We start from the raw sequence: 27,182 nt of genomic DNA on the forward strand, positions 1-27,182 counted from the left end.
CCTTTTAAATGAGTACTTTTACCTTAGTGGTATATACTTTAAAGCAGCCTAGAATAAAACATTGCGTGTTAATAAAGTCAAGCTGGTTAATCAGGCTAGAACTCGTTTCATGCTTCAGGGAGGCGAACTTGATGGTGTGAACTCTAGTCAGTATATAAATTGATTGCTATACGCTTAGTAAGTAATGATACGTTATTTTCCGGGCTTATAGGCCGTGACCTTGAAGTCGCGATTGCGATAGAGATGTAAAGGCGATGTGGTAACGATCAGAACTTTATTCGGCAAACGCGCTGTTGATGTCTGAGATTAGTAAATTTTATCAAATAAATATTTTTATTTATATTTCCTATTACGACAGGGACTTGTGTGATAATCCTATAAGGAGGTCATTCAATCTAGGTACAGATGCAAACTTAGGTGTCAGATTTGGTTAAAGTACCAAATAGTTCAAAATCACGCTTAATTTTAAACCGATCCATTTGAATCCACTTTTAACATTCACCTCTAATCATGAAATAATATTTTTGGGAGTTGTATGTGATACATTGACTTTCCCTCTTTTGAAAGAGTGTGTTAAATACCGCCATATCTAATGCTGTTGTTAATTCCAGCATACCAACTCTAGCTTCATTTCATTTTGATACAATAAAAATAATCAAAAAACACCATTTTTTGCACCTTACAAGTGTCATAAAAAAATTATAACCAATACTCCAGGCATTTGTCCTTCATAATGATGTGCTGGCTTCAAAAATTCATAAATTACTAGAATTAATAAAGAACATCATTCATTCATTTTTGTCTCTACCGCTTCGACTTATTAATAGATTCTTACCATCGAACAAGTTTTGAAAAATTACTGGTTATTTTGGATATTACAAACTTTGATTTTGTATAATATAAAGGTGATTTTGAACAATGTTCATGGGTTAAAAATTTAACCTAAATCTAGTGACAAGTTTGCCTCAGCTATCTTTACTGTAGAATAAATACCCTAGTTGTACCAAGAGCTGTAGATTTTTTCATAACCTTTCGATAATAATTTTAAATTTGTTATGGCTGTATGTATTACTTATTTTTGTATTCTATAAGTTGTTGTAGACACGTTTTGTATATTTTGTAGACAATTAATAGTTAACACTTTACAATTACTGTTTCCTATTTTAATTTATCTGATCGATTTGTAGATTAGTTTTGGTGTTGGTTATTTTCACACAGATTAAAACGGATCTTTACAAACGACTACCCCCACCCAAATAATACATACGTGCCTGGCTTAAAACTCCTTAAATGTTGTGTTGCTTGCTTCGTAGCTTTTCATTGCCTATAATTTGAGTTATAAAGCGGTAAATACTCGATACACTTCTTCGATTCATATCTCTAGAAAAAGTAAAAGAAAACTTTGATAAAATACTAACACAAATACAGTGAGGTTTATCGCAATTATCCTTAACTCATGTCTGTCATAAATGGCCATTATATGTGGCCATAACCTATTTGGGTGTCAATTCGATGACGTTTTTCAAGACTTGAGTAACAAAAGCAGTTCTCGTCTTAAATTTTGTGCAACAGAATCATCGAGGGTAGATGCAGACACTACAAAAGAAACCATTGGCTGACTGATTGATTTTGACAGCTGAAAGCCGCCATTTTGGATTACACACGTGTTGACTGCTGCCAGGCAAGCAGATTTTGGACATTGGAATTTTGGGGTGGCGGTCATCTTTAAAAGGGGCACGCAGGAATTACTACTTATAAAAACCATTTTCTTCATAATACTCAGAGAACCAAATATCAATGTTGGAAGTGTATGATTATTTAAAGCTTTCCCCAGCGTCAGGATATCGTTGGTAGATATTGTTTTTGTTAAAAGTTTTTGATGTTTTTTGTAGTAAAACGATAAAGAATCGATTTGAAGGTGCCAATCCCCAATTACATATAAAATACTTATCTAAAATACGAGATTTAATATCAATATTTTCTTCACAATGTGTTATGAATTTTTATATACGACCTAATATGTTTTTATTTGTTCATTTGGCGTGAGTAGGTAATTATTGTACGTATTTCTAGTCAAATGAATATTATTATTTATACTATCAACAGTTTGAGGTAAAACATAATTTTTGGACAATATTGTCCACCAAAAGGACAATTTTAAGAAATAACAATATTTGAAACATTAAACAGTGACACTAGCCCTTTAAATAGTGCAACTGGTAGTAGTTTAGTCAAACAAAAAAAGCTTTACAGTGTATTCTATAAAGTATTGTAAGACATGGTATTATTACTATAATATGGATTAGTATAGATAGAAAATTCTGGTCAGACCAACGCAACGAACAAGGAGAAATCCGGGTTTTCTTCTTCAGAAAAGACGATGGACTTCACAAAGCCCGGATAAAACCAAAAACGAAATAGACATTATAATTAGCAACAAAAGAGAAATCATCCAAGATCTATCCTATAAGGAAATATATCGGTTACTGAGAAAAAATTAAATGCACAAATGGACATAAAAGGTACCCTAGATTTTCGAGACCAAATTGAAATCAAATACAGAGACACCTCCTACTAAAGATACAAATGTTCTCAATGAATGCGTTACACAAGCTATTCGAAAAACCCAAAAGAAACATTGTCCAAAACCCAAAAGAAACATTGTCGTTCAATGACCAATGGCGACACTGCGGAAAAGAGATGGAGTGCCTATAATAATTTGGTTATCGCTACCTTTTTGGAAAACGCGTGAACAAGTCAATATATTTTTCAGTTTTACACAATCTTATAAGAGTTCATTATATTTATTAATTTTTTTTTGACATTTGTCAAAATTAGGAGGTCAATGTCATTTTTCTTAATCGACAATATATGGTATGTGATATAATTTGAAAGCTTTTGTGTCACTCAGTATGCTTCTAGAAACAGGAAATATTTAAGTTGAGTGAAAATATATACACTTAAGGTACTTTATTGCTTTTCGAAATATGTCCCACCAAGATCCATATACTTTTGCCTACGTTCAAAAAAACTGGTAAAACAGTTATTCCAGTCTTCATTTGACACCTGCAAAATCGTTGTTTTAAAGGCATCGATGGTTTCTTCTGGCGACTGGGATCGCTGTCCACGCATTGAATTCTTGATCTTTGGGAACGTGAAGAAGTCGTTGGGACGTCTGAAGACTTTTGGGCAGTGTGAGAAGTTGCATTGTCCTGATGTAGGATGATTCGTCGATGTGTGTTGCTTTGTCTGAGTTTCGCAATAACTTCTGATGAACAAATGGTTATATACCAATCAGAAGTAACCATTCTTCGATCTTCTAAAGCAATTGTTGCCACATGACCAGATTTTGACACAAAAGTTGCGACCATTTTCTTTGACCCACTTCGAGAACTGATCACTTATGTTGGTTTTTCCTCATCATGAAACACCCACACAGCGGATTGGCGTTTATTTTCCGGTTCGTAGGAGTAAATCCAAGATTCATCGCCACTAACAATACTATAAACGATTCTTGAGCTTTCTTTGTTGAACCGTTCCAATCTGATTCGAAACCAATTGACGCGAACCGCTTGTTGTTCTTCTGTGAGAAAATGGCGGATCCAACGGGAAACCAACTTCGTAACATACAATTCTTCAGGTAGGATCTTTTGGATCGAGGTCTTTAAAATGCCCAAAGATGCCTCTATCTCCCGGTATGTTACACCACGGTCATCCTTAATTAGCTAACCAACCATATGAATGTTTTGCTATGTCACTGCTGTTTTGGGTGAACCTGGCTTGGATTTGTGACTAAGACTGGAGTGACCACGTTAAAATTTGCAATACCAGCTGGAAATCGTTGACTGGTATGCTTCATTCCCAAACACAGAAACCATTTCAGCGAGACATTCCTGTTGCGATAATCCTCTCCGAAAATAGTAAAAAATGTTTGTTCGAAAAGTATGTTTGCAGTCATATAAACCCAAAGAAATAACAATAAAAATGTCAACATATTTTTGAAAGATGATAATAAAAAAAAATATTTTATTAAAATTGATCTTTCTTTTTGTTTATTTTTAATCTTCATCTCCTTTATCAATTACTATATCATCTGGATCTGACTGAAATGCTGCAGCCTTTATGCTTATTTATCTTGGCAGTAAATCAGTGTCATCAAAAATTATGTCGATATATTCTTCTTTGAATCGTGGATTTGAATTCGTTAATAATTGTTGATCATTGACACTTCTATTTGTTACTTCGGAAGTAAGAAACATTTCCGGTATAACTTTTACCTTTTAACTTTTTATTATTCTTCCAAGTATTCTTCCACTTGTTTCTTCCTATCTTTAGTCCGCTTTTTGATATTTTCCGAATAATGCATTAAATCCGTTATCGCTCTTAAGGTACTATTGCCGTCTACTAGTAGAATGCTAAAAATGGCACATTTTCAACAATTTTTGTTTGTATTTGAGTTATTATATATGGCAATTAAACTTCTTGTAGACTATTATACAACTTTTGAAGATTTTTTTTCATTGTCCGTGTATTTTAAAGATGGCGCCAAAAATTGTTCGTCCAAAAATTACTGCTCCATGGCGGAGATTTAACCTCTAAAACGTTTATTTTGGTTTTCTCTATGACAGTTTACCACAATTTGACCAAAAAAAATACTATATCATATAATGAAAAAAGTCGAAAAAAGGTCAATTTTCTTCAAATGTCCGCCACTTTGTTTTTTTTTTAGAAGTTTAAATTTTTCTGGTAAACTGTCACGTACAGTCACTTATTTTTTAAAACCCTTCATTTTGTATGCTAAATTTTTTTTTGTTATCTACCTTTCGAAGATTTATCATTGTTCTGCTGTAAAAGTTGTTGTCTAAAACAAATATTACTTTATAAAAACAGTTAATAAAAAATTTAAAACTTCTGTATATATTTTTGTACCTTACTAAACTTTTACAAGATTTTAAAAAGACCATTTAAATATATAGTACTAATAAAGCGAATAAATTGATTAATGTAAATAAAGATTGATCGTAATTTATTGGCACTAATTTTTTTTTGGGGATGGTATGCTTCAAATCTATATGTACCGAAATAATTTGTACAAAGACCAAATCAATATCGGTAAATGTTTGAAAATTTGGGTTTGTGGCTAATATGTTGCCTCTTCCCTGCCCCTCCCTTTAGGAGGAGCCAACTATGCTATTCTCCGTGGCGAAGGGTTGCAACTAAACTTGGAGTAAAGTAAGTTCTTGACTTACCTCACTACCACCATTTTACTGTTTTCCGATATATCACATTTCTATTTCTAAACTCTTTACTTTTAGCGATTACATCATTTGTTGAAATTCTTCAGTAATCTGGCTTATGCTCCTGGATTTATAGCTAAATTTGCCGATAGTTGACTTTGTCCAATAAGAATATACTAAAGCATTTTTGCAAATTAAATATCTGCCTGTAAAAATACAAATTGACTGAAAGTCTAAAGAATCTTTCAAAGAACAAAACTGCAAAATTCAAGATTTCTTTCTTTTATTTTTTTAGCATGTATGATCTCAGAAATAATGCTTCATAAGCATGCTAAAGTTTAGCGTCCTTTAAGACGATATAATATATAGTAGTAAATACATAAATCTTTTTAATTATAATTATAATTCATCATTTCGACGAATTACTGAAATATTTTATTTATGAAATTTTGTCCTTTAAAATACATTAATAACATTAAAGTGATATAAGGTTGAATGCTCTTTAATCTTTAATCAAATAAAAGGCAGATATCGAGCACAGTTTTTATTAAATCTTGCCCAAGTACTTTCGCTCCTAGAGCATCTTCAGGGACATCTAAGATAAGCCAAGAAACGTTTTTGTAACTGAAGAGCAACAGTTAATTAATTTTTCTTCAGTAGAAAAAACGTTGTAACGATGTGCTGAACGTCCTACAGCAACAGCGTTCAACAGTTCGAACCGTGGGAGTGTCGATAATCACGCATCCATTTCCACGACAAGACGACGAGGTGGGGTCCGGAGCGGCTATTTAAAGCGAACGGCTGCCGGAGTTAAATGAGTCTTGTGGCTAACGCTCTAGGCTCCCTGGCTCGCTAGTGTATTGAATCTGCGAGCCGACCCGGACAGAGAGATTTCCGTAGTGAGGATTATGCTCTGTCCTTAATCAAGCAGAACTCGTGGGTATAGTGGATTGAAGGTTACCGTCAACTCTGACTCAGAGTATAACGTGGATCTGCACAATCGAATATTTTAATTGCGAGAGCGTTTCTTACTTAAAATTAGTCTAGAGTCTTCTACAGCAGGGCATTTTAAAGGTAATTATTTTTTCTTTTTATTTAATGTACAATTGAATATACCTAAAACTGTGCAGAAAAGGAAAATTAATGGAAAAATAATAAAGCAGGAAGCAAGGTTTATATATCTGGGAATAGACAACTAGTTACGGAGATGCCGAAGAAGAAGTACGACAACAAAGCTTAAAAGCAAGTAAAGCGGCGGGATCTCTTAATGACACAATCTGGAAGAATAAGCACCTATAGCCCAGGGAAATAAGCATTTTTTCATGACAGTCGTCCGGCCAGGCAAACGACAGTTGTTTTGAGTAGTATGTTTTGGACTTAATTAGTTATTAACAAATTAAAGTCAAAAAACGGAAAATTTTTGCTTTTTTCGTCGATCAGCAAAAAGTGAAGCATTTTAGACAAATTTTAGGAGAGAAGAAACTTATAAGTCATATAAAAACCTGTAAAATGGCGTTTTCTAAATGTTTCTATCCTTATTTGTTGCTTGGAAAGTTGCAAAATAAGTCAAAAATTTCGGTTTTTTATAAATGTTAATAACTTTTTTGAAAATAAACTTATAACATTTATATTTCATGGAATGCTGTGCCTTGTAGTGCTTAAAATATGGTTAAAATTTCAAAGTGATCAATCTCATAGTTTAAGAGTTATTTTATTTGTTTATCCCAAATTAATTTTTTTTGCAACAATATAAGTCAGAAAATTATATAGTTTTATTAATTGTAAGGGTAGTTTCTGGAAGAAGAAGACTTGTTCTATTATTAACATTAAAAAAAATTAAGAAAATTTATTTTAAATATTGCAAAATAATTTTGCAAAAACATGTCGATTTTTTGCTTATAAACAATAAGAATAACTTTTTAGCCATTGCCTGCAAGAATATTATTTTTTTATATTTAAGAAGCCTGAATTTTTTCACAAATTTAAAAGAAAAAAAATTTGACCTAAAATAATTTGGGACAAAGTTAGCCTCTTTTTTTTTATTTTATTCATAGCAGCTTTGTTTATAATAATTAATAAATCTAATTAGCGTTATTTAAAAGAAAATACTTTATAGTTTTAACGTACCAAATTCTGAAAAGATTGCCCTTCAACGAAATCGTCCACAAAGCTTCAAAATGTGGTCCTTAAAATCGGCTGGCTTCAAAACTCACGGAAGCCGAAGGGAGGGGGAAGGAGCTGTTAGCTGTATCGCTGGTTCTTATTTATGAGTTTCAACGTTCCTTTTTTAATTTGTATGTACTGTTTGCGTACATTACGAATATGCATTATTTCAATAAATTGTTAAATAAACTATCTACTTTACTTCAATTTTTTTTTCAATTTTTATTATAATATTTGAGATAATTTTTATTTAAAAACATAAATATTTATAACTAATTTATACCATTTTAATAAAATTGTAAATAATTTATTTATAATAGATTTTATGAAAACAACAAATTGTCCTATTCGATTGTTTCTAAAAATAGTATTGCTTTGGAAATATTAATTAAAATAATTTTTCTAATGTCTATTCTTTATTATTTTATTATTATTCTTTTTAAGTTAGAATTAATTTCATGTTATCGAATGAACTATCCTACAATAAAGTCGTCCCAAGAATGCAACTCAGTAATATTGGCAATATAATTTTAAAGTCATCTACTTTAAAATATATGTTTATATATATATATATATATATATATATATATATATATATATATATATATATATATATATATATATATATATATATATATATATATATACAGGGTGATTGATTAGTGTAATGATTAGTTTTAAAATTAGTTACAATCTTACAGGCTGTTCCATAAGATGGTGGCAGACCCAACTTTTGTTTTTTTCTGCTTCACTTCCCCATCACAACAATGTAAAGTTTTATTATATTATACCGGGGATTTAAAAAGTTCTAACCAATATTACCTGAAAATCGTATCAAGTTTAACTCCCTGTATAATTAAAAAGGAGTATAGGAACATTGATCTTTTGCAACCATAGTTTTTTAATAATTGTTAAAAATTATAAAACATATTCGTTTTTATAATATTCGTTAAATCAAATACAGGGTAAGTCAAAATGCAAGTACATTCTTTTCTTGGTAATTTTAAATAGAACACCCTGTATTTTATATCACTATCAAAAAGTACTAATATCGTACTTCAAATTTTATAAAGTACTCCCTATACCTAAAGTTATCAGTTTTCTAGATATTTTTATTTTTCTAACAAAGTATTAATTTGGTAGATATTTTAACGTTTACCAATAATTATTTTGAGTCGGCCATGATTGATTTGTCAGAAACTGACAGTTTGACATTATTGTTTATTAATTCAGTATTGGGATACACCATAAATTAGCAACAATTATTATTTAGTAATTCAGTAATTAATTCAATTTAAATTAGCAATAATGAATTTTACTACTGATGAAATGGCAGATGTGATCTGCATATGGAATGCAATAAAAATTCATTACTATCAGCTAGAACTTATCAAGAATGGTTTTTAGATAGGCGGCAACCTAGACAAGATACATACATTTGAAAAATTGAAAGATCGATTTAACCGCACTGGTAACGTGGTCCCAAGGTCACCGGAATTCAATAAAATGGACTCATTTTTCGGGGGTTACGTTAGGAGCGAAGTATATAAAATACCACCAACAAGAAGGGATTATGAAAAATAGAATCCGAATTGCATTTCAAAATATTTCTTTACAAATGCTTAGTAGGTAATGTAAGCAACTCTTTCAATGACCGCTTTCAAGTATGCACAGATTTTTTTGGGAGGTCATTTTGAACACCTTACTTAAGTAAGATAAGTTAAAATTACTATTATTTTTTATAAATTTTATTTCAAATAAATTGTTTTCTTTTATGTGTCACTATTTCGTTACTGAATTAATAATTATTATTGGTAAACGTTAAAATATCTACCAAATTAATACTTTGATAGAAAAATAAAAATATCTAGAAAACTGATAACTTTAGGTATAGGGACTACTTTATAAAATTTGAAGTACGATATTAGTCCTTTTTGATAGTGATATAAAATACAGGGTGTTCTATTGAAAATTACCAAGAAAATAATGTACTTGCGTTTTGACTTACCCTGTATTTGATTTAACGAATATTATAAAAACGAATATGTTTTATAAGTTTTAACAATTATTAATAAACTATGGTTGCAATAGATCAATGTTCCTATACTTCTTTTTAATTATACAGGGAGTTAAACTTGATACGATTTTCAGATAATATTGGTTATAACTTTTTAAATACCTGGTATAACATAATAAAACTTTACATTGTTGTGATGTGGAAGTAAAGCAGATTTCAAATTTAAAATAAAATACAGGGTGTTCCATTAAAAAAAACATAAGTTTGGTCTGCCACCATCTTATGGAACACCCTGTAAGATTGTAACTAATTTTAAAATGTAGAGTTTAAAGCTGCCTACAATTTTTGTCAACAACTTTTTTTTGTAATTCTTACTATAACAGATCTACTGAGATTTCTTAATTGTTATAAACAAAGCTGCTATGAATTAAATAAAAAAAGAGGCTAACTTTGTCCCAAATTATTTTAGGACAATTTTTTTTTTCTTTTAAATTTGTAAAAAAATTTAGGCTTTTTAAATATAAAAAAATAATGTTCTTACAGGCAATGGCTAAAAAGTTATTCTAATTGTTTATAAGCAAAAAATCGACATGTTTTTGCAAAATTATTTTGCAATATTTAAAATTAATTTTCTTAATTTTTTTTTAATGTTAATAATAGAACAAGTCTTCTTCTTCCAGAAACTACCCTTACAATTAATAAAACTATATAATTTTCTGACTTATATTGTTGCAAAAAAAATTAATTTGGGATAAACAAATAAAATAACTCTTAAACTATTTGACCGATCACTTTGAAATTTTAACAATATTTTAAGCACTCATAGACACAGCATTTTATGAAATATAAATGTTATAAGTTTATTTTCAACAAAGTTATTAACATTTATAAAAAACCGATATTTTTGACCTATTTTGCAATTTCCTAAGCAACAAATAAGGATAGAAACATTTAGTAAACGCCATTTTGAAGGTTTTTATATGACTTAAAAGTTTCTTCTCTTGTAAAATTTGTTTAAAATGCTTCACTTTTTGCCGATAGACGAAAAAAGCAAAATTTTTCCGTTTTTTGACCTTAATTTGTTAATAACTAATTAAGTCCAAAAAATCGACTGCAGGAAACATATAGGTTTTTTTTACAGAGGTCCATACTACTCATAACAACTGTCGTTTGCCTGGCCGAACGAGTGTCAAAAACAGGGTACTTTTTTTCCTTATTTCCCTGGCCTACTAAGACAAGACACAAAAATAAGAATCTATAAAGCAGCAATTAGACCTATATTAACATACACGGCGGAGACAAAAACTGACACATCTAAAACGAGACGACTACTAGAAACAACAGAGATGAAAATACTTCGACGAATATCAGCGAAAAGTCTGTTGGATAGGGAGAAAAGCGAAAGAAGTGCATACGATATAGAAGACATAAATGGATGGGTGACAAAACGGAAACAGGAGTGGAACGAACACATTAGTAAAATGACAGAGAATAGGATACTACGAATAGCACGAGATGTCACCAAATAGACGAAGAAGTATTGGCAGACCAAGAAAAAGATGGTGCGATAATTTAAACGATTTAGGAGGCTAATATTGATAAACAGGCTTTAAAGCCTACATAGAACACAAGAAGGAAAAAGAAGAAGAAGGAAGTTATGTAGGTAAGACAGTAATAAAATTTTTATTACAAATTGTTCTGAATTTACATTATTTCTTCAGAGAAAACTGATGTTACATCGAAACATGTCAAATTGATTTTATTCTGTGTTTTGTTCTACTATTCTCGTTCAAAAATATAATGACTATACCTGTGTGTGTCGACCATATGAATAAACACTATAATGTGTACGCGTATGCGTATAGGTACCTGTCTACATACGTACGTGTACAGGCTGATCAAATGTTGTAACAGTCCTTTATATTTGTTATTGTGTCGTCTCCGGTGTAATTAATAAACGTATGAAAATGTGTTGTGTATGTGACATCTCGGAGTCGTGGTAGAGTTCGTTAAAAGGTTGGGCGCCATGTCGTCTCCGGTGTACTTAATAAACGTATGAAAATGTGTTTGCAACTTGGTGCAAAATTCCATATTTATTAATTTGTCCAACTATTGCGCAATATGGTGTAATATTGCGTAGTTGGCCGGTACGCTCTTATTGTGGCATTATCTTGAAGAGACAATGCCATCATGGTTTTATTAGAGGTGGAAATAAAACACATTCTTTCTAACAAGAAAAAAACTCAGCTTGTTGACGCTGACTATACTTGACTGACTTGAGATCCGAAAATGTCTCATATTTAAACATAAATTAACTTTTATATGAAACTTTTTCATTTCTCAACCAATTAAATTTAATTATAAGTTCCAGAAGGAAGGGCGATGCACATCGAGGTGCGTGATTGGTGGCACCTGATGACAATTGCAGGGGATACTAAAAAAAGTTATTTATAAAAATAGGAGGTAAAGCCTAAGCTTTACATTTTTTTAAATAAAACACCCTGTATTTTATTTTAAATTTAACATCAGCTTCTCTTTTTCTTTTTAAGAATACAAGTTGTTTTGTGTTATTAGTTGTAGCCATGGTTTTTAATGATTACCAAAATCCATAAAAAGATTTATAACAAAAGTTGATCACCGTGTATATAATAAGAAGAAATAATAATTAGTAATTCTAAATTATCAAGAATAAAGTAAAATTAAATAAATTTTGCACGTAATATGTACTATTTTATTTAAATCAAACGTTGAATTTAAATGATGCAATAAAAGTAAATTTGACAACTTGTTTATTTGACAAATTCAACTAACACAAATCATCGTAGGCTATATCTGAGCATAGGCAAACTTCTAAACAATCTAGTCTATTAGCTGTTCTTTTTTTGCGGTAAATTTTTTGATTAACTGACTGATTTTATTTTATAGGTTGTTCAGTTTTTTGCAATCGCTTCATACGCTACTTCGCTTTCAGGCATGATTTTTTTCTATTCTTCCTCTATTCAACGCAAGTAAAGTTTAGTTTGGTTTATACATGATATATTTTGACAGAAATTTAAAAATAATCACAGAGTATAAAATATAAAGTTAAATAAATGACAGGAAAGATTCCTGTTTTTACTTATGTTAAATAATTCTCAAAGTTTTAAAAAGTGTATTGAAAATGTGTGAAACATGAAGAAAAACAACATGTTTTCTATTATACTAAGTATTAACATAGTCCAAATCAAGACAGAAGATTACTTTCCTTTTTGACATATCTCTGATAATTCCAGATGTTAATTATATGTTAATTATTTATCGAAACTAAAACAAAATGACGGTATTAGATTTTTGTTTCGATACAGGGCAGCGACAACCGCTGATACGTATTTCGACCTCCTTAGGTCTCGTCAGAACGGTATAGTCACTGCTCTGAACCAAAACAAAAATCTAATACCGTCATTTTGTTTTATTACTTAGTTCGTTTGGAGTACCAGAAACTGAATTCACTACGAATTTTGACCAGGATGAACGGCATGCGGAATGCAATTTTAGATTCCCTTGCCGAGTAATTTATCTAGCAATTTATTCGCAAATTTTAGGAAACACAGTGGTAAAACTTGGTGAATTCGGTTTCGCTAGGTAGAAATCGTTTGATTTCTCTTTTTGTTTATCAAAATTACTTTTGAATTGTTTTAAATATACACAGTTCAATGGACTACCTAAGCCCTGACGTCACAATGGGCGGGGATTTTAAAAACCTTTCCAAACATTTCGAATTCGTGTGTATTTGTCCCATAAGAAGTTGCAAATATGGGGTTGTTTAATTGTTTGAAGAATAAATTAAGACTTTTGGTTGTGAACATTTATTCTGTGCAATTGGTATTATTTATTGTTCGTGAATTTGTTAGGTAAGAATATCAAAATATTAAGATATTTACTATGAATGTTCATAATTTAAGGTTATGTTATTCTTTGATTATGGTTGCATCTTCTTCTCGACTGATTACATGCCCTATACATATGAGACGTGCTTTCTTAATGAATTTCCCTACTTCGCGCTCCCTATAAATTATATACACTGAAAGTTGTACGCCTGCGTGACAATTCTCACTATTTTACTCCTTCATGCGTTCTTAGAATTTTTTTGTGCTAGGAGTTAAAGCAGTTCGTGATGCTTTTGTGTAGGTGACCATGTTTCTGCTGCGTATGTTAACTCTGGCCTTAGTGTTTTATATTATATACGATAAGTTTGGTTGTCAGTATAAAATAAAACATTTCTAAAAAACATTAGTCTCTTTACAAAGTCTCATACACTTTACAAAATCATTTCGTTTTATTGTCTATATATCATCTTCTCAAAACAGTGCCCGTACATCGATATGCGGTAAGGTATTTTCCTTATCAACACTACACTGGCATAAGTCTTTTCTCTTCTATTTTATCTTATAATAAACAGAATAGCATGAAATCTCATTCTGGAGTCTGACTGCTACCTGTGCCTGCTAGTGTTAGCTCTGTTAGCTGAACAAGCTGAAGGGTTTTAAAACAGCAGTATGGCCTGAAGTAATGTTATGAGGGGTAGCTCTTTTAGGTAGCAAACTCAGGTTTTACTCAGGTAAAAACATCAACACTCGATCCGGCAAGGAGCGGGAAGTGACTAATCAATCCTTAGCCACGCAACAGGTCTGTCTCAGATCAATACTCGTAAGACCGGTAAGAAGCTGCCACTAGATCAACACTCTGATAGAACTCCGGACGGTTGGCCTTCAGTCAACCTCCAAAGGCCCGGTAAAGTTCCCACCAGATCAGATTTATACCTTTGTCGGCCTTCCATCTCTTCTAGCGCGCAAAGATGAAAGTGGAACTCAGCAGTGGGAGTGCGTGTGTAGGGATTGTTGGTAGGACGGTGACAATAGCTAGTGATACACATCGTTACAATGTACGTCTACTTACTGAGTCGTATTCAGCTTTAAAATGCACAAATATGTGCTGGGTATCGACCTCGATGCAGCGCAGTTGGAGGAAATAGAAGTTGTTATTGTTAAATTTAGATTTTGAAAGTTTTCTATAGTTATTGTACTTGGGTTCATTATAATATTCATTGTGGACTTCTTTAAGATTGTTCCTAAGTTGTTGTCGTATATCATCTCAACTCTTTAAGATATCCCCGTCAAATATCTTCTTGAGATGAACGTCAATACGATTTTTTAATCATTTAATCTTCGAGTAAACCAGTCACATGCCATCAGTACTTGTGGAACCTTCAGATAAAGTTGATTTCACTGAATCAAACGTTTGATAACTGTGTAATTACTTTTTTACCTATTGTTTTTTGAAATCTTGAATATATTGCCTGTGTGAGTCCATTTCAAATAGGTAAAAGAAACAAGAATAAGACTTACTCAGAATCAATTTATTCTACCACTAATGACCGGTTTCGCATACTATAATTTGACTGAAAATGCATAAGCAATCTAAGTTGACCTGAAGATGCATAGCAAATTATAGTATTCGAAACCGGTCGTTGGTGGTAGAATAAATTGATTGTGATAAAGTTTTATTCTTATTTCTTTTAACTGTTTATTGGTTTTTGATTCATGCAGCGGGTAGAAGAGCAAAGCAAGTGGTCTAGCCAGTTAATTAGATTTTACAACACGTTGTGGTTTTATAAACTACTATCGACATCTTTTGCTCAAAGGTTTTCCAAGGACGGGCCTGCGTAGCGCAAGCGGTAGGATGTTTGCCTCGCAAGCCGGTGGTCCGGAGTTCGAATCCTACCGCCGGCAAGAACATCTAGACATTTTAAAAATGTCTATAGGCCCCAGGTCGACTCAGCCTGAATAAAAATGAGTACCTTGGGTAAAACCAGGGTAATAATAGACGGTTGAAGCGTAGCACTGGCCATGTTACCTTCCTTGTATACCGTAGGCCCTAGATATAGCAGACTACCATGCTATACTCCCAAAGCCGCGACAGCGGTATAAAACGGGAGACTATTATATATTAATTTTTGATCAGGTTTAGAGTACTATTACAGCGTGCCTATCTCTCTTCGAGGTTGTTCAAAAGTTCCTGATTGTTGAGCTTGTAAATTTATCTCTACAAAGATTGTGAATGTCAATATAACTTTAGATCTTCGCCGTTTTAAGCGATAGTTAACTGGCAAAGCCCTATACGTGGTCCACCAGATATCAGGAACTATTCAGGCTGTACTTACGTCACAGATTAGCAATCACGAACGAGCATAAAGATACTTTCCCCATGTCATGCTCTCAGTACTCTCGGAAGGTATGTGAATACCTAAGAAAGATTTATTAGAAAGAAAGAACTATTGATAATTTAATTTTTTATCCTTTTTCAATTACATTTTTAGTTAATTTAGTTCGTTTGGAGTACCAGAAACTGAATTCACTACGAATTTTGACCAGGATGAACGGCATGCGGAATGCAATTTTAGATTCCCTTGCCGAGTAATTTATCTAGCAATTTATTCGCAAATTTTAGGAAACACAGTGGTAAAACTTGGTGAATTCGGTTTCGCTAGGTAGAAATCGTTTGATTTCTCTTTTTGTTTATCAAAATTACTTTTGAATTGTTTTAAATATACACAGTTCAATGGACTACCTAAGCCCTGACGTCACAATGGGCGGGGATTTTAAAAACCTTTCCAAACATTTCGAATTCGTGTGTATTTGTCCCATAAGAAGTTGCAAATATGGGGTTGTTTAATTGTTTGAAGAATAAATTAAGACTTTTGGTTGTGAACATTTATTCTGTGCAATTGGTATTATTTATTGTTCGTGAATTTGTTAGGTAAGAATATCAAAATATTAAGATATTTACTATGAATGTTCATAATTTAAGGTTATGTTATTCTTTGATTATGGTTGCATCTTCTTCTCGACTGATTACATGCCCTATACATATGAGACGTGCTTTCTTAATGAATTTCCCTACTTCGCGCTCCCTATAAATTATATACACTGAAAGTTGTACGCCTGCGTGACAATTCTCACTATTTTACTCCTTCATGCGTTCTTAGAATTTTTTTGTGCTAGGAGTTAAAGCAGTTCGTGATGCTTTTGTGTAGGTGACCATGTTTCTGCTGCGTATGTTAACTCTGGCCTTAGTGTTTTATATTATATACGATAAGTTTGGTTGTCAGTATAAAATAAAACATTTCTAAAAAACATTAGTCTCTTTACAAAGTCTCATACACTTTACAAAATCATTTCGTTTTATTGTCTATATATCATCTTCTCAAAACAGTGCCCGTACATCGATATGCGGTAAGGTATTTTCCTTATCAACACTACACTGGCATAAGTCTTTTCTCTTCTATTTTATCTTATAATAAACAGAATAGCATGAAATCTCATTCTGGAGTCTGACTGCTACCTGTGCCTGCTAGTGTTAGCTCTGTTAGCTGAACAAGCTGAAGGGTTTTAAAACAGCAGTATGGCCTGAAGTAATGTTATGAGGGGTAGCTCTTTTAGGTAGCAAACTCAGGTTTTACTCAGGTAAAAACATCAACACTCGATCCGGCAAGGAGCGGGAAGTGACTAATCAATCCTTAGCCACGCAACAGGTCTGTCTCAGATCAATACTCGTAAGACCGGTAAGAAGCTGCCACTAGATCAACACTCTGATAGAACTCCGGACGGTTGGCCTTCAGTCAACCTCCAAAGGCCCGGTAAAGTTCCCACCAGATCAGATTTATACCTTTGTCGGCCTTCCATCTCTTCTAGCGCGCAAAGATGAAAGTGGAACTCAGCAGTGGGAGTGCGTGTGTAGGGATTGTTGGTAGGACGGTGACAATAGCTAGTGATACACATCGTTACAATGTACGTCTACTTACTGAGTCGTATTCAGCTTTAAAATGCACAAATATGTGCTGGGTATCGACCTCGATGCAGCGCAGTTGGAGGAAATAGAAGTTGTTATTGTTAAATTTAGATTTTGAAAGTTTTCTATAGTTATTGTACTTGGGTTCATTATAATATTCATTGTGGACTTCTTTAAGATTGTTCCTAAGTTGTTGTCGTATATCATCTCAACTCTTTAAGATATCCCCGTCAAATATCTTCTTGAGATGAACGTCAATACGATTTTTTAATCATTTAATCTTCGAGTAAACCAGTCACATGCCATCAGTACTTGTGGAACCTTCAGATAAAGTTGATTTCACTGAATCAAACGTTTGATAACTGTGTAATTACTTTTTTACCTATTGTTTTTTGAAATCTTGAATATATTGCCTGTGTGAGTCCATTTCAAATAGGTAAAAGAAACAAGAATAAGACTTACTCAGAATCAATTTATTCTACCACTAATGACCGGTTTCGCATACTATAATTTGACTGAAAATGCATAAGCAATCTAAGTTGACCTGAAGATGCATAGCAAATTATAGTATTCGAAACCGGTCGTTGGTGGTAGAATAAATTGATTGTGATAAAGTTTTATTCTTATTTCTTTTAACTGTTTATTGGTTTTTGATTCATGCAGCGGGTAGAAGAGCAAAGCAAGTGGTCTAGCCAGTTAATTAGATTTTACAACACGTTGTGGTTTTATAAACTACTATCGACATCTTTTGCTCAAAGGTTTTCCAAGGACGGGCCTGCGTAGCGCAAGCGGTAGGATGTTTGCCTCGCAAGCCGGTGGTCCGGAGTTCGAATCCTACCGCCGGCAAGAACATCTAGACATTTTAAAAATGTCTATAGGCCCCAGGTCGACTCAGCCTGAATAAAAATGAGTACCTTGGGTAAAACCAGGGTAATAATAGACGGTTGAAGCGTAGCACTGGCCATGTTACCTTCCTTGTATACCGTAGGCCCTAGATATAGCAGACTACCATGCTATACTCCCAAAGCCGCGACAGCGGTATAAAACGGGAGACTATTATATATTAATTTTTGATCAGGTTTAGAGTACTATTACAGCGTGCCTATCTCTCTTCGAGGTTGTTCAAAAGTTCCTGATTGTTGAGCTTGTAAATTTATCTCTACAAAGATTGTGAATGTCAATATAACTTTAGATCTTCGCCGTTTTAAGCGATAGTTAACTGGCAAAGCCCTATACGTGGTCCACCAGATATCAGGAACTATTCAGGCTGTACTTACGTCACAGATTAGCAATCACGAACGAGCATAAAGATACTTTCCCCATGTCATGCTCTCAGTACTCTCGGAAGGTATGTGAATACCTAAGAAAGATTTATTAGAAAGAAAGAACTATTGATAATTTAATTTTTTATCCTTTTTCAATTACATTTTTAGTTAATTTATCGCTACATACTGGCCCGGAAAAATAAAACTGAGCAAAAAGTAGTAATAACATTAACACTGTAAATATCAAAGGATTCCAATATTTAGATCCCATTTAATAATTTGGCTTAGTTTTTAAGCGAGCCTTAACAAAAATACACTACTATATAGCTTAAAAAGGTGACTTTTCAAAGGAAAATGAGGTTGCATTAAAAACATTGTTGGGGAAGACAATAAATTGAAATTTTAATTATAAAAACTTTAAAATATACAATTTTTGTTAATTGAATTCTATAAATTGTTATAGTTATCCTAAGCTTCACATTAATTGAATATTCTAATTTGATTATTTTTAATAATTCTGTCAAAACTATTATTCGTCTATAAACTCACTACATCCACCACATACAGTGTCTAGGTATCACATTTGTGACATGTTTTTGTTTGTTTTTTATCTTATTTTAATATTTAGTTAGGCCTGGGCTTGTTAGGCCAGTTGTTATGTTGCCTTTCATTTTTTTGTGGTAATGTTCGTTTTGCCTTTCAGCCAGATACTGTACGATGACAAAGACAGTGGGTCGCATGGTCAACATGATGCTGCCAGGTAAGTTGTCCTTTTAAATCACATCTGAATGCTTTATAGCACTAAAGAATATTAAGAATTGGCTTGAAAATTTAGTGTTGGATACAATTCCCAAAATTTTAGGTTCGTTTCAAAACGTACCATTTCCTTTGAAACTAGTAACTTTGATGCGAGTCTAAGATATTCTCAAATACTTATCTCAAAAGAGCAGAATCTGATTGAATTAATGCGCAAAAATGTTTAAAACATTTATTTACAAAAAGCTTATATATTATCTGCTTCAAGATGATAGATACACTTCTACCAATATTATTTTCAGTGCTGCAAGAAAAAGCTTATATATTATCTGCTTCAAGATGATAGATACACTTCTCCCAATATTATTTTCAGTGCTGCAAGAATATTTAGAACTATTTATGAATTGTTTGTTCCTGCAGAGATTTATCTATTGCTAAAACTTGAGCATAATGAACATTTTGTTGTTTATGCAGCACATCTTGTTTCTCAAACATTTTAAAAGCTATTGATTTACCCCTGCTGCAAAATGTTGATGCTATATAAAAGTACTGTTCATCAAGCCATTCTACTGAACCTAATACCTATTATACTATTATACTTCTAAAGTTTGTTAATATATTTGCAGCTATCCCGACGATGTCCCCATTATACCTTTGGAGTTTCTGTCAGACTCTCCACTGACGGCAGCTGATTTATGTTCAGATTTTACCTTGGGATTACACGAAGCGGAACCGGATTCGTGGTCGCCGTACGTCGGTAAAGATATATCGAGGAAATTAAAAGAGAAAGAAGTTAAACGACAAGAGCATATTTATGAATTTATTTTAACTGAAAAGCATCATTGTATGACACTTTTAGTTATGCAGAAGGTAAGCAAGTTATAATTAGTTCGCTTGATCACTATGATTACTATACAGAGTGACACAAACGGTAAATACCTACGTATGTGTATTAGAATTCATTAATTTTTACATAGCGACTTTTCTTACCGTAAACAACAAGTGATAATCAGATTTATCTGTTAAGTTTTTGTGGTGGTTGCGTGAATTTTTGGTGATAAAGAAGCATTCGGTTTTCGTAAATTTACGGTGTCAGTTAAATTTTAAATTTCGTGTAGCTGATTTTGATTGATTTAAAGTCTGTTGATAAGAGAAGTTTCTAGGCGACCCAAAAGATCCTTACGCAGAATACTGCAGTATGAACGAGCGTGGACTCAGGAGGACCGAGGATACCGAATGAGTGATTCTGGACGTTACAGAGGGACCACAGAGCGAAAATGTCTCCTCTTAAGACTTTTGGCTCTAAGAGACAGATTCAGTAGTATTCGAGCCATCGCAAGTCAGTGGTTTGAAGAACATGGAAATATGGACGATATGCGTACAGTATATATAAGGTTCTTGAACTTCTAAGTGGAGCATAGAGCTTAAGTGAAAACGCGCCATCGGGTTCTATTTTGCGCTAAGGCCTTCACCTCATTCCAAGACTTTCCTTGGCCTCTTATCTCGTCCATGATGGATCTTCTCCAAGTTTGTACTGGGCGACCTCTTTTTCTTTTCCCTTGGGGATTTCACTCTAGGGCAGTCTTTGCGATACTGGAACTATTTTTTCGGAGTGTGTGACCGATCCAACCCCACTTTCTGGACTTAATTTCATTTTGTACACTCTTTTGTTCGGTCAGGTGTAGCAGATCTTCGTTTCTGATGGTCTTAGGCCAAAATATACGAACAATTCTTCGTAGACATTTGTTAACAAATACCTGCAGTTTGTCTGTGAGGGTGTTTGTCACTTTCCAGGTTTCACATCCGTAGAGTAGAACAGACATGACATTTGATCGGAATATTCGGATCTTTGTCCTTGTAGTATACTCGTCAGATCTCCAAACAGGGTTTAGCGTGCTGAAAGCTTGTTGGGCTTTTCGTATCCTCATACGAATATCGTCTTCTGTACCTCCGTTTTCTGTTATGACACTTCCAAGATACGTAAAGTTTTCCACATTTTCAATCTGCATATTGTCGATAGTAAATAGCGTGTTGTTCCTTGCATTTATTCTAATGGACTTGGTTTTACTAATATTGATTTTCAAACCTATTTTATTGGCTTCAGTGGAAAGTGTTTCCAATTGGTAAGCCAGATCTTGGAACCTTTGACCTAATAGGCAGATATGCGTACAGTATATGGCCGAATATGACAGGTTGTTCTGTTTCGGCCACATTTCTCAATCGCCCACATTGGGTGCTACCTCTCACAAATATTCTATGGGACAAGGAATGGAATTATTTGGTCTTTAGTGATGAATCCCGCTTCTGTTTGCGAATGCAGTATGGTCGGGCGAGAGTGAGAAGGCGATTGGTGAAAGACGTGACCCACAGTTTGATAGAGAGCGGCACGTTCACCACACCATATGAGTTATGTTATAGGGTAGCTATTGCTTATGGTAGCAGATCACCACTAATTTTCATCAGAGGCAATGTGACAGCTCGACGCTATATTAAGGAAGTAGTGGAGCCTTATTCCTGCATGACATTGGCAGATCGCATGTTACATGAGAATCATTAGCCTTCATTAATCAACATCACATCAACCATTTATCTTGGCCACCACGATCGCCTGATCTGTCTCCAATTGAACATGTCTGGGACATGATAGGTCGCAGGCTCTTGAAATTGCAGTACCATACACAGACTTTAGCAGCTCTTACTCACGAATTTACAGTAGCCTGGAATAAGGTACCTCAACAGGATATCGACCACCCTATCAGAACGATGCCCACGCGTGTCAATGAGTGTGTACGAAATCGTAGATCCTCAACACTTTATTGAAGCAGCTTCTACAGTGGCGAATCAAACTGAAAATTTAGTGATTTTACCAGTAGCAGACACTGAACATGTAAACGAAAAATTATTAAAATCGGATAAATATATGTAAATGTTAACCTTTTTTGTCACTCAGTATAATTTAGAAGCTAGAAAATATTGTCCCATTATTTGCTTATAAATATACACTTGTCCCGAGAAATCGATGATTACGGTAATATTTAGTCTTTATAAGAACATTTTAAAATAGTAAGGTCAAGGCGCCAAAATGGATTTAAAAAAAATCAGTTGTAAACAGCGCAGACGCGCTGTCAGTTACAAAATTCAATTTTCTCTGTGGGTGAATCAATCACCGTTCTTCGTCATATTGCCGGCTTTCTTTGATGTATTCTTTTGTATAATTAAGATGGACTGCCCATGCCAAGAGACAAGATCAGGGTGTCGTAAAGCTGGTCAGAGACCAGTCATCAGGGGCCAAAGCAGTGCAGTGTATTGGAGTGGAGAGATAATATTGCAACAGAATTCATTTATTCATTAAGCTTTACAATCCCTAGGGATTATAGCTAACGCCATGGCGTTTAAAATCCTATTCTTGGGTGAGGTGAATTATTCCTCTATATCATTTAGATCTTGCTATGCATCTTTGCTGCTGTCGTGATTTTATTCCATTCCTTCCTGTCTTTGCACTGAACTTTCCAGTCTTTAACATTCATTGTTCTTATATCATCTTCTACATCATCCAGCCATCTTCTTCTAGGCCTTCCTCTACACCTGGTCCATAGTGGTGTCCATTTAGTTACCCTTCTCAGCATATATGAGTGTGGGTGTCTCTGTATATGTCCTATCCATTCTAAGCGAAGAGATTTTATGTATCTGACTATTCTTCTTTCTCCCTCTCTTGTTACATTGTGGTCTAGGATCGTTCTCATTATTTTTATTTCAAATTTCAGTAGGCTATCTTCCTCTTTCTTGTTAATCGTCGCTGTTTCCATCCCATATGTAACAACAGGTCTTATTAAGGTCTTATGTAGGTTCATCTTTCTTCTCTTAGAGCAGCAGAATTACGCGCTCTAAATATTGAACAAGTAGAGGAACTAATGATGGACCGCTGCAAGTGGAGGCAGATTGTTAAGTCTGCAAAGACCCACGCCTGGTTGTAGTGCTAGAGAGAAGAAGTTGGGGCATGAAATAGTTGATTTGTTGGATAATTAGACTCTGTTGCTTCTCAAGTGCTAGGTATTTCAAATCCCGTGTATATAGTTTTTATTTATTTTTTGACAAGGAGTAACACTGCAGTCTATGAGGTGTATTACTTCGTTTTATGTTGTTACTATCCTAATTTGTTTTTTTTTAATTACTTTTTAGAGTAGCTATTATTATTCTATTTATTTAGTCCTTGGAAGCCTTTTTACATTGAATTTACATTGACACATTTTTTTATTTACGAAAAGTGTAAAGCATATTTAAGTCATCATGTACTTGAATAAGTTTTATTAATATATAATATTGTCAATGATTTGTTTTTTTTTTAGATTTTTGTAGAAGGATTACATAAGTACTTCCAATTAGGGCCGAATTTGGAGAGGATGTTTCCAAGACTTATCGACCTGACTGAATTACATTTAGGATTCTTAGCGAGACTTAGACAAAGACAGAGAGAATCTCCTGTCGTATCTTCCATTGCAGATATTCTTTTAGAAACGTTTTCCAGTAATCACGCTGCAAGATTAAAATCGGCATACGGTGAGTTCATCCAATTGTTATGTATAATGTTTTTACCACCATTTAATCCTGAAACCTGAAATACCTTTTCGGAATTTTGGTTCCATTTCCACCATTTTATACATATTGTAACAATATATTATTTGCTTATAGGGGGTTGAAAGGGGGGACTGAACAATTACGGAGATAGGGGAACTCGTGTTTTCGTTGGAGAGCTAGGTCGTGAATAAGAAATCAAAAAAATACTTACAGAGATGTCCTGGGCAACACTACACAAGAAGATTCCTAAACTATTTAAAATGGACGCTGTTTAAAAAATCCCCTTGTTGTTTAGAAGGAAAAGTTTTTCCCTCCTAAAAAATTTCAAGGATGAATATCTTTTTAAAAGAAATGTTGGCGATCATCATGGCAATCTTTATCTTATCTGCAGCAGCGCGGAAAAGCTGCACAGATGTTGTATTGAACCAGATTCTGAGGTTCTTTAACCAAGATGTTCTTGTTCTTCCTAAACCTCGTTTTCCAAATATTTTTTCTTGAAGGAGAGCATATCTGGATTTATTTCGCATAATATGTCCGAAGAACTGTAACTTTCGAGATTTGATGGTGGTCAGTACCTCTCGGTTCTTATTCATTCTTCTGAAGACCTCTTCATTTGTGACTCGGTCAGTCCACGGGATCTTAAGCATTCTACGATATAGCCACATCTCAAATGCTTCCAGTTTTCTGCACATATCTTCGTTCAAGGTCCACGATTCAACACCATAAAAAAGGACAGAGAAGACGTAGGCTCGCAGCATTCTTACTTTTGTATAAAGAGAGAGGTTGTGACTCTCGAAGAAGGCCCTGATCCGATTGAAGGTGGATCTAGCTTTTCCAATGCGTGCTCTAATCTCCTGGTTGTTGGTCCATTCTTCATTTATTATAGTGCCGAGGTAGTTGTCACTCTTTCTACAGGGGATTGGTTGACGTAGAGTTGACCTTCTGTTATTCTTTTCTTGCTATTGTCATAAGCTTTGTCTTCTTAACGTTTATATTGAGTCCATATTATTGACTGTAATACGTGATTTTGTTCATAAGACCTTGTGGGTCTTCTAAGTTGTCCGCAAATACTATGGTGTCATCTGCATATCTGATGTTGTTTAGCCTGTAACCATTTAGTAGAATACCTTTTTCAGTTTCGTGCAAAGCTTCGATAAATATTCTTTTAGAGTACAGATTGAAGATTAGAGGGGACAAAATACAGCCTTGCTTCACTCCACGCATGATTTTCACATAATCAGTGTGTTTACCTTCAACTTTAAGATTTGCTGTCTGATTCCAGTAAAGATTTATAATTATTTTCAGATCTTGGTTGTTAATTTCTGTTTTTTTAGTATTTGCATCATCTTGGCGTGCTGTACTCGATCAAACGCTTTCTCGTAATCAACGAGACATGCGTATACGTCGCAGTTGACATCTCTGCATCTCTGGAATAAGACTTGTACTGAGAACAAAGCCTCTCTAGTACCAACAGCATTTGTGAACCCGTGTAGCTTCCCCTTTTTTATTTCATATAGCTGCGCTTTCTCATCATTTCATCTCCATTTCTTACCGTGTACTGTTAACTTTTTGTATCCTATTCTTGCCATTTTTCCTTCTCTTTCTTTTTTCGCCACTTTGTTTATTTGTTTCTGTATTTCTCTTTCTTTCATTGTTAGGTCATTTAATGTTTATAATGTTAAGGTTTATATAAATACGGTCATTGTGGTTTTTTAACTTGCTCTTGTACTTGAATATCTCTATTTTTGATATCATTGTTCCTGTTTCTATAACGAAGAGAGTCTCCTCAATATTTGTGACATTCCTTAATTTCACGATTTTTTTCATTTTTCTGTGGTGTTCTCTTTTGGCTTTTTGCTTCTTCCAAAGCTGTAATCTTGTTCTCGTCTCTTTCGTTTATTCTCTTAGTCGGTTTCTACCTCGCTTTCCGTTTCGTTTTTATATGTATTTATTTTATTTTAATTACCTATTTCTTTACTTACTTAACACCATTACTTGATTTTTATTGGGAATTACAACAAGAAGCTGCTCAATATAAATTCAGTTGAGAACTTAAATTTAGATTTAATTTCAAATGTGTTCGTTTTGTCCTGACGAAAAATTTATATATTTTTTGATGACCTAATCACTTTTTACTTTGTAATTAGCACTGTGGAAAGAAGTCAAAGGCTAGTCGACCTATCGGACTTTGTCTCCTTATCAGTGATAAAAAGTTTATTTGAGAATGCTTTGGTCCCACTGTTAGTAATTTTAAAGATGTTGTTAATAACTAAGTTAGAATAATAATGCAACGATCTTACTCTTCCAGGTTGCTCGTTTCTTTCACTATTTACTTAAACTCACTTTATTTACACGCTATATTAAGTTGGCGATTTATCTGCTGGTAATTCCCCAGTATTTCGGAGTTTATTACGGAGCAGATTTAAATAGACCTCGCTCTCTTTCTGACAGAATCGTTTATGGAACAAGCAATATATTTTTTAATTAAAGAAACTTTGCTCGCTTATTATAAAGTGAAATTTTTCAGTATATAGTCTAAATAATTCATATTTTACTTTTAGGTGAATTCTGTAGCAGACACAGAGACGCTGTGGAAATATACAAGTATTACCTACAAAATGATCAAAGGTTCGGCGAATTCGTAAGGCACTGTCAAACGAATCCTCTTCTCAAAAAGAAGGGAATCCCAGAGTGTATTTTATTCGTGACGCAACGTCTTACGAAGTACCCACTTCTGATCGAGCCCCTGATAAAAACTAGCAAAGATAACAAACCTGAACAAGAAGCGCTGCAAAAAGCATTGGCATTAGTGAAAGAAATTTTGGTAGAAGTCGATGCTCAAGTGGCTGAGAAAGAGAAAGAAGATCGCAAATTGGAAATCTATAATAGGATCGACGCCAAATCTAACACCGTGTACCGAGGGCAGAAGTTTAGAAAATCGGATATACTACAAGGCAATCGTTCTCTTAAATTCGAAGGGGTGGCGATGTTAATGCAAGGCAGAGGAAAGATGCAAGTTGTTTTAGTTATAGTTTTATCTGACGTTCTGTTTTTCTTGATAGAAAATTCGCATAAATATACGTTTTTCACTCCAGTAAGTAAAGTGAGTATTTCTATGATCTTTCTCTTCTACTATGGAAAACAGTTAAATTATTTTGTTTATAATTATTGAAATGTTTTGAAGTTTTCATGTAGGAATGTTTTTAGATATTTTTAATTGCTTTGTGCAATAACTATTTGATAGTATTGTCATTTTGTATGTATAAGTACATAATAATATTCAAGTTATCTATGATTATCAAGTTATTTATGGAAACATGTTTGAAAAATTATTTTGGTGTA

The 27,182-nt window shown here is 33.6% G+C and overlaps 1 protein-coding gene across 9 annotated transcripts in view; it reads left to right on the forward strand.

Moving 5' to 3' along the window:
- Positions 1–27,182, forward strand: part of cyst (rho guanine nucleotide exchange factor 18 cysts) — a 252,082-nt gene that overhangs the window by 175,475 nt on the left and 49,425 nt on the right. For 8 of the 9 annotated variants that reach the window (XM_072531560.1, XM_072531564.1, XM_072531562.1 and 5 more), the window contains 4 exons: positions 19,213–19,269; positions 19,892–20,135; positions 23,612–23,822; positions 26,402–26,943. In XM_072531560.1, the coding sequence (XP_072387661.1) occupies positions 19,213–19,269; positions 19,892–20,135; positions 23,612–23,822; positions 26,402–26,943 (1,054 nt within the window). The remainder of the gene's footprint in view (positions 1–19,212; positions 19,270–19,891; positions 20,136–23,611; positions 23,823–26,401; positions 26,944–27,182) is intronic. The other variant, XM_072531558.1, reaches the window with a different exon arrangement.

This window comes from Diabrotica undecimpunctata, chromosome 5, assembly GCF_040954645.1.
Source record: "Diabrotica undecimpunctata isolate CICGRU chromosome 5, icDiaUnde3, whole genome shotgun sequence".
NCBI lineage: Eukaryota > Metazoa > Arthropoda > Insecta > Coleoptera > Chrysomelidae > Diabrotica > Diabrotica undecimpunctata.